Consider the following 14,527-nt stretch of genomic DNA (forward strand, 5'->3'; position numbering starts at 1 on the left):
AAGCCATGGCAGCAGCTGTTAGGACAATAATAGCACATTTCCGCCCCCCCCCCCGATGCAGGTATTAACCCAGCTAGCTGCTTTAACTCACATTTGTTTTGTGTTACTTAGCAAGTATTTTTCCAAGTTTCATTAGTTTCAGATAATTCCTAAACCACCGTTGCCAACTGATCACAGCAGCACACAGCTCAGCACAAGTTTACCCAGCCAGCTGGGGAAAAAGCAGCTCGCTGAGCTCCATGCTGTTACCCACAGCGTTATCCCCACAGCCCTTCAGCTTTTGCTGCAAACACAATTCAAACCCCTGCTCAGCTGCCGCCTGTCCCCAGAGGTTCCCTGCGGGAAGTTTGACATTAAAGCTCACAGAAGGCCAAAAGTTGTGATGTCAGGCACACCTAACTGCTTCCAGCAGCTCAGTGCTGAGCTCACGCTCTGCTTCCATCACCACAGAAACCAGAACAGGCTCTGTGATGGGAAGGTACAGCAGCACTCACCAAGGACAAGGATACAGTGCCCTCTTTGCCTCAGTGGAGGCTTCACCACCACACAGGATAAACACTAGAGCCACCAGGCCAGCCTGTAGGTTTGTCCCCATTCCCTCCTCACCACCTCATCTTGTTCTGTTTAATTTAATAGCCTGTGGGACAAAAAAAGGCTATTAGAGATGCCCAAACTAGACACAGAGCAGTCACCTGGGAGGGATCAGCCCATTTGCCATTTCAGGCACAGTCAAAACACTCATCTGTTCAGTAATCTCAGAAAGAAGTGTAGCTTCAGCAGAGCTGCTCCAAAACCAGCCTGAAGAGCACGACAGCACCCAGACACTTTTAATACCCTTAGAGGGAACCAGAAGGCTCATCTCCAGGCCTTTGGCACACTCAACAAGCATTTCTTTGCCCAACTCTCTTCAGGCCTACCGTACTGCAACCTTTAAGTGGCTGGAGACCTCAGAAAATGCCAGATGAAGTGGAAGGGGTGTGTGGCTCCAACTATATTTTGCTTCCTTCAGAGGAAGGAGGAGGTTTGGACTGCACACCACATCACACACACGCTCCAGCAAACATCTGCCACTGGCTCAGGATGCCCTCACCTTATCTTGTTTTGGCATTGGTTTTAACCTTCCCCACAGCCTGAAGCACTAGACCTCCTAAAAAGTGAGGAAGGCTTAGGCACAAAGTTTGAGGTACAGCTCCGCACCAGAGGTGTTGCGACATCACCATTTTCTACATTAGCAAGAGCAGAGGTTGCCAGGATCTGACCCAAGCAAGTCTGTCATGAGTGGCAGCTGCACTCCAGCAGACTGCCTGGCCGTTCACCTACCAGTCACTTTAAGCAGACCATTCTACTGCTCTGCTTGCAAACCTGAAGGCTCAGTGGCATCACACAAGCATCAGCACTCTTGAGGCCACATGGTTTTGTGTGGGAAAGCTAAGGATGGCAGGGCAGGCTCATTTAGGCCTGTCCCCAGTGCAGCACCCACCCCTCTGAGAGGGCCACTGCCAAGGAGCAGAGGCCCTGTAGCCATTAGAACCTCTACAAAAGGCAAATGCGCACACGTCAGTCGGGCAGAGAGACTATTTATTCAGTAGGGCTGCGCCGAGATGCCGCAGATGTGTCAGGGAGGCCGAGGGAAGCCCCGGGAGCTTCTGGCAACAGCCTCATCCTCCCGGCGCTCAGTCCAGCTGCAAGAGAACGAGAAAAGCGAGAGGAGTCAGCGGGAAACGGCACACCCGCCCCTCCCGGCCGGCCCCGGTGCCGGCGCTCACCTTGATAAAACCGATGTCCTTCGCGTACTGGCGGAAGCACTGCCGGCACATATTCAGACCGTACTTGCGAATGAGACCGTGGCGGTTGGAGCAGACGCGGCTGTGAGGGAAGAAGGAAAGCAAGGCCGGTCAGGGCGGGTAATGGTGGGGCGGGGTAGGGAGAAAGGAGAGAGAGAGCGAGGCAGCTGCGGCGACCCAGGGGCCCTAAAGACCACCCGGACGGCTCTCGGGGCGCGTACTGACCAGGAGCGGGAGCCCTGGCCGAATTTCCTGGGGTGGCTCCAGTAGAGCTGCTGGTGCCCCATGCTGCCTGCTGCGCGCCTGGCTGCGAGAGGAAGATGGCGGCGGGCGCATGCGCTAATCAACCCTGCCACGCATCCCGGCCTGCACCGCGGCCGAGGCGGAGGGCGGCGCCTGCGCAGAAGCGTCCCCCCGCTCGCTCGCTCGCTCTCCCGCCCTCCTCCCCTCCGCGGCGTGACGTCAGCGCAGTGCCGGCAGTAGAGGCGGCAGCGCGGGGCGGTGAGCGCCGGGCGCGGTGGCGCGTGCCTGTAGTCCCAGCTACTCGGGAGGCTGAGCCCGCCGGATCGCTTGAGCCCAGGAGTTCTGGGCTGCAGTGCGCTATGCCGAGCGGGCGTCCGCGCTAAGGCCGGCATCAATATGGTGAGTCCCGGGGAGCCGGGGGACACCAGGTTGACTAAGGAGGGGTGAACCGGCCCAGGTCGGAGACGGAGCAGGTCAAAGCTCCCGTGCCGGTCAGTAGCGGGATCGCGCCTGTGAATAGCCACTGCAGCGTAGCCTGGGCAACACAGAGAGACGCGGGTTCCTTTTGCGCCCGCGCTTTTACTCAAGCGGGCCCGCCCGCCACTACCCCCCGCCGCTATACCGCCCCCTGCCGGACGGGCGCCGGCACCGCTCAGTACCGGGATCCCGCCTCTCAATAGCCACTGCACTGCAGCCTGAGCAACACAGAGGCACGCGGCCTCCTTTCCACCGCCCCGCGCCCGCGATTTTGCTCACGCCGACCCCCGCTAACATACCGCCCCCTGCCGGACGGGCGTCGGCACCGCGGTCCACCCGCGCGCGCCCCGCACCGACCCCTGCTGGCGGCCGGCGGCACCTCTGCTGTGTGCGCATGCTCCGATTCCAGAGGCAAAAAAGCGGGTTTCTAAAAATGAGATTGGAGAGCACGTTGTAAAGCCTAACTCCTTAAAAAACAAATGCCTAACTCCTTAAAAAACAAATGCGGAGAGCCAATACTGAAAGGATCCGCTGATTTTTTTTTTTTAATTCTCCTGACTCTGGTGAATGCAGTGAAAACAAACTCCCCAGGCAGGGGACCAGGCGAGGCCGCTGGCACCAGCAGCGAGGGCGGTCATGCCTTCACCCGCCATGTCCCCCCAGCGAACGGCATTGCCTTGCACCTTCGAGCCAGGAGTTCTGTTAAATTCTGTGGTATTATTCCGATTTCCACCACACCCAGGCTTAAAGTGACTCTTTCCCAGATGGTGACATTTCACTATCGGAGATTCCCAACCCGCCCCGTCTCTACCAATCCACTTTTACATCGTGAATTCTTTAATTTTTCACATTTTTCACTTTATTGAATTTCTCCTCGTTACTTTGGTAATGAGTTTTGCATAAGTCCCCGTGTTCTCCTGTCACTTACAACATCTGAGCCACCTCTACCTCTGGAGCAGGTGGACAATAAAGTGTCACGCTGGCATCTAAATCAACCAAATGCCAACTGCATGTCACAACAGATGAACGTGGCTTTTTACCCAACCTTGGTTTCTGAACACCAATGACTGTTCTTTCTGGTGGTGTTACCTGAGCCTCTTCTAGCAGCAAACCCGCCCTTCAGCCAAGCCAGCACCACCATGCTGGGGACAGGAGGCTGAGGTGATGCTCTGTCACTGGCAGCCATTTCTGCTGTCGTTTGCGCCGGGCAGAACTTCGGAAGGAGCGCTGGTACCTTTGCAAATGAACACGCGGAAGGATTTCTTGTAAAACTTGTGTCGCTCTGTTACATACCAGAAATTGCCCATGGTGCTGGACCTGTGGCACAGAGCCACTTGCCCCGGTGAGCAGCCATGTTTCACCACTGAGGCCGGGCAACGCGCCTGCCCCGTTCCGTGTTCCTCACACCCTGGCCTGGGCTCCTCACTGCTGCCAGCACAGGCGGTGCACCGCACCTGGTGTCAGCCCCCGGTCACCGAGCCCAGGGACCATGAGGGACCAGCGCGCCCACAGGCGTGCTCCCCCGTGTCCCTTCACACGCGCTGTCTCCTCAGCTCATCCATGTCCCCTCACACCCACCGTCCCTCCAGTTCCCTCCCTGTCTCCTCACACCCTTCCCGCCGAGTCGAGAGGGGCCGAGCCGAGCCGAATGGTTCCGAGAGGGGCCGAGCCGAGCCGAATGGCGCCGAGAGGGGCCGAGCCGAGCCGAATGGCGCCGAGAGGGGCCGAGCCGAGCCGAGTGGTGCCGAGCCGAGCCGAATGGTGCCGAGAGGGGCCGAGCCGAGCCGAGTGGTGCCGAGCCGAGCCGAATGGTGCCGAGAGGGGCCGAGCCGAGCCGAGCGATGCCGAGCGCCTCCTCCAGGGCGCACATCCCCGGGCTGAGGGCCCCTCGCTCGGGCTGCCCGCGGCTGCCGGTGCTGCCGGTACCGCCGCCCTCCCTTCCCGCCCTGCGATCCTCTTCCGCCGGGCGGTCCCTCTCCCCCTGACCGGCGACGGCGGTCGGTCGGTCGGTCGGTCGGTCGGTCCGCGGGAGTCAGGGGAGCCAGGCATCGCGGCCGTCGCCCGTGCGCGGAGAGGGCGGGAGGCCCCCGGGCGGTGCCACCGCCCCGCTCCGCCCCTGAGCGGGGCCGTTGGTCGGCGGCGGGGCGGGCGGGCGGCGATGCGGCTGCAGTGTGAGGTGGAGGTGGTCAGCCGGCTCCTGCCCACCTGCGGGCTACGGGGCCGCGGCCGCGGTACCAGGGCCCTCCTCTCCCTCGGCCGTCCGCCCGGACGGGCTCGGGGCGGCGGCAGCGGCGGCGTTTACCTCATGGTGTGCACGGCGAGGGACCGGGTCGGTGCTCGCTACAAGGTGGGGATGGCGGCGCCGGGGGGGGGAGGGCCGGGACCGGGGCCGGGGGCTGAGATGGGTCCTCTCGTCCCGCCGCGGCTGCTGAGCGCCCGGTGTGCCCCGTAGGTGCAGGAGAACATCGAGCGGTTCTTCACCCGGTTCGTGGAGGAGGGCAAGGCCACCGTCCGTCTGCGAGAGCCGGCCGTGGATGTCTGCCTCAGTAAGGTGGGTGCGGGGGTCGCGGCTGGCGGGACACCGGGGAGGAATCGGTGCCTTGCTGGAAACCGAGGGGTGTGTGGAGGGGGCAGAGGGGTGGCTGGCCGGGGTCTGCTCCGCGACCGTGCTGGGTGGGCCTCAGTGGGTCCGTCTGTCTGTCTGTCTGCTCGGGGTCTGTGGCACAGGTCCCATACGGCGACCGAGTCTTAACGGTCTTCTTGGACCTGACACAGCCTTGGCGTAGGAGATGTAAACGAGGGAGCATGAATGAGTACGAAATGTTCTCAGCAGCCTACAGCAAAAAGGGAGATAAATACAAGGGCGCTCACAGGTTTTGTGCCAGGAAGGCTGGGCCCAGCTTCTTTGCAGGGCCATGTTCCGATTCTCCCTTCTTCTGCTCCCCCTGGAGAAATAGCAGGAGCAGAAAAGTCCGTTTTTCATGTTGTTCTTCGTCGCTTGTTTAGAGAGAAATTTTTTCACCTCACTGATACAATACCTTGCTCTTTGGCTGTAAATTCTGTGAAACAGTTACTGCTTATCGTTTTTCCAGTGGAAAAAAAAATTGAGAATACTCTTGCCTTAATGGCCAAGCAGTGTGCCCGCTGTGATTTTCAAAGCTGGAGACACATGGTGTGGATCAGCGGTACAGGCACCATCTCACCTTAATGCTTAGCTGAAAGTAGGACTCACCGATGTATTTATTTACAATTTATAGGACATTTGGAAGCTGTAGAGTGGTTTTAATAATGCTGAACTCACAAAAAAAAAAAACGCCACATGTATTAACATTCAGTTTTTATCTTGTTAAGTTTTTTTCCTGTGCCTGTTGCAGAAGTCTTTTGTAGCCTTGTAGAAGAGGAAAGCGGGACAGCTTTTCTAAAACCTTAGAGTTAGGACGTGTAAATAAAAGCAAATAATATTGATGGCCTGTTTGGAAAACCATTTTTACTTTCTATTGCAACTGTGATTCTTTGGCCTGAAGGAGATCCTTTAATAATTTCAGTGATGTCAGACTGAAAAGCTGTAATCATGAGTGGTGAAGCTTACTCCTTCAGAAGCAGAACATTTTCTCAAAGGGCCTGTCTAGAGAGAAATGCGCGGGGTGTGTTTAAACTGCAGCTGCAACAGGCACTGACAGCAGTCTTGCCAGAGTGGAGTGGAGCTCGGGGCAGGCTGCAAGGTCTGCTTGAGAAACAAGGTGAATGAATCTGTACTCAGGACAGTGACATACTGAAAAGAAAACAAATATGACCCAGCAAGAAAGAAAAAGCACTTATCTTATTGGGTATAAGGCCCATAGCTGAATATAAGCCTGAATATAGTTGTGGTAGCCCAAGATTTTGCAGAATGTGGCACAGTGCTATGGTGATCTGGAAATACCTTGTCTGTGCAAGAGTGAAGGCTGTGGTGGTAAGGAAAGCAGCCTTAATTTGATGAAGAGAGCAGTTCACCTTATAAGGGCTAAATAGAAAAGAAGCAGTGTGTGTGTCCAAATCCAATTAATTGTTTTTGTGTGTCAGAAGGAAATGTGCTCTGTATCTTGCAAAAAAGAAAAGTCATGCATGTCACATTAGATCCAGAATATCTTCTTGTTCTGCATCCTTTCCTCTGAACATTTCTGCTGAAGTGTGAGCAGTCAAAAAGTTTATCTCAGAGCAAGCAGGCCTGTTGTAAGAGGATCTATCTACTAGTAGTATAAAATTGGAGAGGAAAAGTCTGTGTCTTAGTGCTACAAGATTTAATTTAGACCATTTATAGGGCCTGTAAGGAAACCGTGTGACATACATTCTTTCAGTGTGGGTAGTAGTTCAGTTAACAACTACATCTGTTGTTTTCTGTATGATGAGATAGTCCACGGCCTTGTTAGACTGAAAAGAAAGTCTCAACCAAATCTAATGAAACAGGAGTTAGAATAATGACTGGAGTTGCTCCAAGGAGGCTGGATCCTCGGTGCCCATTTTAACATAAGGCTCACCCTCATACTGTCAAGCTCCAGGATCAAATCCACTAAATTCTTCCAAAGCCAGGGATACCATATATTGCTCTTAAACGCTTCAAATCCGGAAACCCAATTTAAGATGTTTGATAACTTTTCTGTAGTGTTTCTGCTAGTCTTTCATTATTTCCTTACAGAAAGGCTTCTTAACTCTCAAAGATGGATAAAAGCTTTGTAGAAAAGAGATTTCCAGGTATGACTATACCAATTGCGTGCAACTACCATGCAAAATCCCACTCTTTGTACTCTGCCAGGCGGTGCGATCAGCTGCATTCAGCCACATCGGAAATTAAGTTGAGAAACATCAGTCTGGAACATTCAACCCTGGAGCAAAAATAATAAAGTCACTGTGTTGGGTTTTTTCCTTCAGCAAGCCTGTGCCTGCTGCGTTGCACACAAGGTCTGAAATCCATGTAATCTCTGATTGCCTTGTCATCATTCATTTAGCTCTGAAACAAGAGACTTGTAAGGCATCAATGCAGATTAACCTCTTTTCCCAACATCTTTTCTGCAGTTGAGACTGCAGACTTGTGGCAGAAAATTGCGTCCTGAGCTCTTCCAACTAATTCTTTGCTTTTTTTCTGAGATGCGTCTTAGTATTTTTCTCGACGTATTCAAGGTTTCTCAGCAACAGGTTTACAGATACTGCATTGCCTTTATGAAGGTATTGTGGAGGAGATTTGATACAGAAGTATCTGTTGTGCCTCATGCTTTGAGAGCAAAGAAATATTGCCTGTAACTTAATTTTAATGTATAGTTATTTATTTTAGTTTGTCTTTTCAGGTCTGGAGGGCTTTTTCTCTTACTTCCAATTTTAGTCAGCTACTTATTACCCTCAGAACCATGACAAATCTGCCTGTAGTTAGGGGGAGTTCTATAGCTAAATGTTTTAGTTAGATTGGCTGAGATAATGAATGTTGGTGGTCTTGGATACAAAGGGTTTTGATGTGCAGCTTCCCCATCTCTGGAGGGCATCACATCAGGAGTTAAGAGACTAGATGTGCATGGGTTGCTGAAGGAAAACAACCATTTTAGTTTACTGATGCAGTCAAGTATATTTGACTTTTATTGTCCTTATTTCTATCACATAAGCATCCAGAAGTCTCCAAGATCCTTGCTCTGTTGTGCTAGATGCTTATAGCATATTATGTAAGCTAGTTCTGGACCCTCTAGAATTTGGTATAAACAAATACATTTAGGAGAAAAAAATTGTCTTTCAGGCGCAGAAACAGGTGTCGCTAGGCTTGGGCAAGTTAAGCTGGGAACAGAGTGCAAACCTCTCAACTCTCAGAGCCATGCCAAAACTCCAAGTTTGTTCTTTCCTGCAATGAGAGGTGACTTTTACTTGCATGGATGCATCATGCTTTTTATTTTAGAATTCACTTTGTAGCTTAGTGCCTGCCAGCTGCAGGTAAGCTTGAGTAGAGACTTGCTGGGAAATTTAGAAGAGAAACATTTGGTCACCCTGTTATTCATAAAACTTAATTGTATCAGTACAACAGATGTATCACAGCTTTCTTGACCTTTATTTAAAATACAGGTCATCTGATACTCCATTCATTTGACTCTCTGTCCTTTCTGCCATTATATTATATCCCACCTAAAGCAAAATTAGTCAGTTGTTTGCAGGACTGCAAATAATTATCCTCGTGTTTGATGCTGGCACAACCAACCAGAGCTGTGCGTGACCAGAAGCACTTACTTAACCTGCCTTGAAGCTTTCCACCTTCCTTTATGTTAAATTTAACCTCAGCTTCTATCCTTTTCCTTCCTCGCAACTTTCAGAAATGATTGCCTCAAGTTTTAGATCTCCGATTTCCCCGTTTGTGTTTTTTATAAACTGTCCCTTTGTCGTGTTGCAGGTTAGGAAGATCACAGTGCATCAGGCTTTTTTTCTGTACTTTATTTTCAGCTGTGAATTCAGTGCTTTGTTCCTTTTCTGAGTAATGCAGTGCAGTTTGTTTGATCTAGATTATTCAGAGAGGTCGTAACTTCTCATTCAGATTGCATGCCATTTGTTCTTAAATACTGTAAACAGCACGTCGACCTAATAAGCCAGAGTTGTTTCCCACTTCATTGCCCTGCTCAGTTAGTATCTCCTGATACATGTACAAAATAGTTCAGAAAGTGTTAGTACAAATAAGCACAAGAATAATGAACTTTTAATTCCACATTTGTGTTTCCCTGTAGGCAAATGCCAGCAATTTAAAGAATTTCCTTTCAGCTGTGAGACTGGCTCACCAAGGGACGGACATAGGAGCTCTCCCTCTCTCAACGTTGGTACCAGCAAAGAACTCGGAAGTTGAAAAACCTAAGACAAAAATGATCATAACTTCAAGAAGGGACTATCCTCTCACCAAAAACTTCCCTTACTCCCTCGAACATCTCCAAGCCTCATACTGCAAGCTTGCTCGTATCGACATGCGTGTGCTTTGTTTGAAGAAACTCCGAAAACTAGACCTGAGTCATAATCATATTAAGCAGCTGCCAGCTACTATTGGTGATCTGATCTGTCTTCAGGAGCTTAATTTGCATGACAATCACCTGGAGTCCTTCAGTGGGGCTCTGTGCAACTCCACCCTTCAGAAATCACTTCAATTCTTGGACCTCAGCCAAAACAAAATTAAAGCACTTCCAATTCAGTTTTGCCAGCTGCGAGAACTTGTTAATTTAAAGCTCGATGACAATGAGTTGATTAGGTTGCCATTCAAGATTGGCCAGTTAGGTCATTTACGCTTTCTGTCAGCAGCTCGGAACAAACTTCCTTTCTTGCCCAGTGATTTTAGGAAACTCTGTCTTGAGAACTTGGACCTCTTTGGAAATCCTTTTGAACAGCCTAATCCGCTTGTTCCCAACATACAACTGAAAATACCATTGACTTTATTAGAGTGTGCTGCAAGAGCAACCATAAATTACAGGTAAGAGTAGCGTGATGGGTACATTCCGTTTCAAACCTGTGTAAACTTCCCTGATTTGGGTTTTTTTTTTCCTGCCAGTGGCTATTACTCTTCACCTATTAAGAATCATAAGGTTAAAGCTGCTTTGAATTCCATTTGTAAAATCTTGCCTTTGTTATACAGGATAACGCAGGTTCCCATAGTAAACTGATGACTGGGAAGCATTTCCAGAAAGATATAGATTGAAATGTTTTTATCCACAAAATAGGGGCACCGTTAACAGAATATTCTTGCCCAGCCATGGGGAAAAGAGAATCAGTTCTACAATCCTGAACTACTTCTGGCATTTTGTATTGAGAAGCTTACATTACAGTGGATTTTGTGGCACGGATCATATTCTGTGTGGGGCTCTAGCTTGGAAATTGCTTTCAAACATGGTTGCCCTTCATCTTGTGCTCACATTAAAGTATGCTAAAACTGCATATAATACCCATTAGCCTGTCGCTGTCCCTTCCCATGTGAGAATAACATGTTGACAAAAGGTTACCTTCTACCATACAGCTCCTAGTTACAGTCACAGATCGGTCTGCCTCTGCTTTAGATGGGACCTTACCCAAGCTGAGCAGTGTTAGAAAGATAACGCAAGGTGGCAGGCATCTCAGAGGGCAAATGTCACGCGGAAGTTGGCATTACCTACTGCAGGCTTCTCCCTGCCTTAGGTTTTCCTTGAGCTGTTAATTTCCTTTGGTGTTGGAGTGAGGGTGTTCTGTCTTATGCGGAGAAGCACAGTTCTGAGGTAACTTTAAAATTATTATTTCACCAAGTAAACATCATCATCCTTGCCAGGCTGCTGTTTCTTATCAGTTTTCTCCCCCCACGCCGCGTACATAGCTCTGCCTGTGTGCCGCTGCCTGTGATCCTTTTGGTACCAGCTGCTGCTACTCCCACCCTGTTCCGGGTGGAAAGGGAGCAAGAAAGTGGAAAAGAGTCACTGGTACAGAAAGGGGGTGAGAGACAGACTTGAGGTGTTCCTAATCTACGTTCTGTGCCCGTTCCTGCCTTGAGGGTGGGGAGCGCCCCATAAACCTGGGTTAATTGCTCAGAAGCCTGTGCTCAAGGTGTCCACAGGCATGCAGGGCACACCCTGAAAATGAGCTGAGCGACCAAATGTTCTGGCTCAAATCTTACCCACTTCTGACCTTGCTGATTTTATTACAGTAATTAAACTCCCCACATCTCCTTTCCCAACTTTATATATTGCAGTGGTTTTGATATGAATATTATTAAGGCATGTTTTTTTCTAGACAATATAATCCCTCAACACTGGTCAGATATTGCTGCTGTTATGTTACCGGAGTACCAGAGGATACCTAGTCATTAACCCAGCCCCTGGCCCTCATGCAGCAGGCTTTAAGGAAATGGCATCACACAGAACAGAAAAGGCTTTCTGCTCCAGGAGTCTCAGTGGGGCAAGGGGCAATGGAAACAGTCCCCTTGCCCATGGGTCTGTGATTATTAGGAGACAGCATTGGTTAGAGTGGTCCTGATTATCTTAAATAGAAAAGAAAAAAGTCTAACAAGTGGGCAACAGACATTCTGTCTGATATTTGCTGGAGGTGAGAATTAACAAAGAATGAGAAACAGGAGTGATGATGGGCTGTAAAAACCTTGAGAAAGGAAGAAAACAGAAGGAGGGAAGATGCAAAAGCAAATGTCTGGAAATCAATCTTCATAGTGGCATTCTGGGCAAGTACCAGAGCTGTGATTATGCTTTTCCTGACCGGAAAAAAGGATGTCCTGAAATTGAGGTGGTGAAAAAAAACCCACAGGAGTCTCAGCTATGTGAACGATGGTATGTAGAAGGAATTGGGAATATGTAGGTGTAGTCAGGATGTGAGTCAGTGAGACCTATTCTGTGAGTCTCAAGTGACAGCTGAGCACTGGGGAATACTCATGCTTTGAAGTTAACAGGATAAAGTACTTCAGGGAAATTATTTATTTAGTCCCCCAAACACAGTGCCTCTCTGCTGTGAATTTAACAAGAAGCAATTCTTGTTCCTGTCTCTGGATGTCATTATTGACACGATGGACGAAAAGAGCGGTATTTCAAGAGAACCTTAATTTATTGCCTGCAATGTAGTATGACTGTAAAAAGGCTTATTTTATCTCCTGTTTCCTCTGGATATGGTGTTTTTACGCTGCTACCACTTCTTTGTGTTAGAGAGTGAGGAGTAAATGGTGGGTGCTTTGTCAGGCTGGGATGAAATACAGTGATCCTCCCAGCTAATGTGAGGGAAAAGCAGATATGTGCCCAGTTGTCTCATTATTCTTAATCTTCTTTTTAATTCTCTAATTCTCTATCGCTGTAATACAGGCTGTTACGATTTGTGTGAACTCCCTGGTTCTTGTTGCAATGTCTTCTGGAGTTCAGGTCCTTGGTACTTAGGGGTCAGTAACATGGTTGCATGTTTTTAGTGACTGTCTTGGAAAGTGGCGTTTAATTCCTAACCAGTCCAATACTGCAAGCAGCAAAATTTCAAATTTGCCTTGTCTATGATCTCAGAAGGGCATTTTTTCCAACTGGTGCATATGGCGTGTCACTGTGTGTGAGTGACAGTGGTTAATTTTGTAGTGAATTCACACTTACTCCTCTTGTTCAACAGAATCCCTTATGGTTGTCATCTCCTTCCTTCTCACCTTTGTGAAGATCTGGAAGTGGCTAAAACATGCCAGTGCGGAAGTGCCTGTCTGAGCAGCTTCATTCAGATCACGGTGACCATGAATCTCCATCACGTAGCTCACACCGTGGTCCTCGTGGATAACATGGGAGGTACGGAAGCACCCATCATCTGCTACTTCTGTTCTCTAGACTGCTATTCCCAGTTCCTGGATCGGTACCTGCAGAGTAACAGGTGACCATTATCGGGTGCAAAAGCTCTGCCTGAAGTTCTGTCCAGTGACAGAGGAGCCTGAAGTTGTTTTCTGCTTGTTACCCAGACGTGCTGTCATAGGGCATTCGCTGCAGAGAGCAAATGTCAGTCTTGCAGTGAGGGGGCACTGTCAGCCTGATCCGGTGGCCTGACTCTTCCTCCACCACTAGAATCTCTCTTTGGTTGGAATAAAAAGCGATGCTTAGTTTGAATGAATCTTCCTTAGAATGCGTTTTGCTTTCTTTTTCCTATTACTGTGACTTAGTTCGGAGTATCGTGACAGTTTTCTTTGTTTTGTGGTGTAAGTGGTTTCTTCTTGCTAGGAGAAGGAAGGTATCAAACTGCTTTGCTTGCTTACACTTGAGGCTCTGAACTCTGCCCGCAGAAGGCGACTATGTTGACTTGTATCACTGGACTGGACTCTTCCCAAGTTGTTTACTGTAGAGCAACTTGGTAGGCTGCTATGAGAAGAAATTACGGTGTGAGCAGTTCAAAACTGGTCATGTCATTCCAGGTGCTTCTTTTTAACAAGTTCTGTTAACAGCATTGTCACTTCAAGCAGGGACCAGCATTGCTGGTTTTTTACCGGAGCAAATGGGTTTTGGTTTTATCTCTTTGTGATACAAGAAATGTCTTTTTCTAAATATGTGACTTAAACTTTGTTTCTTAACACTCATGTTTTAAAGATTCTTGAATTGTTCACTGTGTCAACTTATTAAATTTTGAAACCCTTCTATGTACATGCGAATTGTGCTTTCTCTTAATGAGTTTTTCAGCCAGTGTACTCTAGGGATTAGCTCCTGGCCTTTTTCCTGGTGAAGGTACTGAAATACTTGAGAGACTATCCACACACCCTTATTTCATGTCTTGTCAGCTGGTCCATGGCTGGGGTATTGAAACAGCATGGAACAGAAATCCCTTGAGAAGTCTTTAGGTGTCCCATGCCCTGGAACTCCTTGGAGGGAGCGTGTTACACTGTTATTTTTGAAGCAGTATTGACTGCCCAAGAGTGAATTACACACTGGGCGTCTCTTTGGGTGATAGATAAGTACACCGCTGTGGCAATTATATGTAGTTTCAATGGGAAAACAAGACACCTGTAGTTACTGAGTGCAGAAATGGTCTAGACTGGGCTTCAAGAGACAGCTAAATGCAATGTACAGCGTGAGGAGCAGCCTGAAAGGCGGCAGCAGGCTTTGGAAGAAGGTACTGGCTTGCAGGTATCACTTTAAGTTTCCTACACAACCTTCATCCACATTTTAAAAATCGTCAGTTTCAAACCCTTTACTAATCTGAGACATTCACAGCAGAAATAAATATTGAAACACGCCTACTGATGGGCTTTGCTCTGACAAGGCCAAGAGATGCATTTTCCTGTGGAAGAGGAACCTTTATTCTAGAAATATTGTCATTAAAACTTTCTGCGAATGTCAGAATAACTTGAGTGTGTTCTCTTCATACCGTGTTTGTAAAACAGTAACTTTTAAGCAACTACGGGAAGATCTGGATGAATCATTCTTTAGATGTTGCTCTTCAACTGCAGAGAACTTGTGAAGGAGGAAGCCGAGTGTGCCTGTTTACCTCAACACCGATCTTCGGGAAGCGCTGCAGAGCTAACCCTGGGAGGTTTTAAATAGTCATATGCTAATGCTGTTGTA

The 14,527-nt window shown here is 48.9% G+C and overlaps 2 protein-coding genes across 2 annotated transcripts; one reads left to right on the forward strand and one right to left on the reverse strand.

The window, feature by feature from the left end:
* Positions 1 to 1,561: 1,561 nt before the first annotated feature.
* On the reverse strand, positions 1,562 to 2,201 carry RPS29 (ribosomal protein S29). The gene is made up of 3 exons (XM_069783015.1): positions 2,010 to 2,201; positions 1,767 to 1,866; positions 1,562 to 1,682 (listed from the first exon to the last, which is right to left on the reverse strand). The coding sequence occupies exons 1-3, from the start codon at positions 2,069 to 2,071 to the stop codon at positions 1,674 to 1,676; spliced, it is 171 nt and encodes a 56-aa protein (XP_069639116.1). The 5' UTR covers positions 2,072 to 2,201; the 3' UTR covers positions 1,562 to 1,673.
* Positions 2,202 to 4,583: 2,382 nt separating this feature from the next.
* LRR1 (leucine rich repeat protein 1) lies at positions 4,584 to 13,609 on the forward strand. Its single transcript, XM_069783016.1, has 4 exons — positions 4,584 to 4,851; positions 4,957 to 5,055; positions 9,233 to 9,960; positions 12,603 to 13,609. Exons 1-4 carry the CDS (start codon positions 4,663 to 4,665, stop codon positions 12,853 to 12,855), a joined length of 1,269 nt encoding a protein of 422 aa, XP_069639117.1. The 5' UTR covers positions 4,584 to 4,662; the 3' UTR covers positions 12,856 to 13,609.
* The last annotated feature ends 918 nt before the right edge of the window (positions 13,610 to 14,527 follow it).

The sequence above is a fragment of the Haliaeetus albicilla genome, chromosome 5, assembly GCF_947461875.1.
Source record: "Haliaeetus albicilla chromosome 5, bHalAlb1.1, whole genome shotgun sequence".
Taxonomy (NCBI): Eukaryota; Metazoa; Chordata; class Aves; order Accipitriformes; family Accipitridae; genus Haliaeetus; species Haliaeetus albicilla.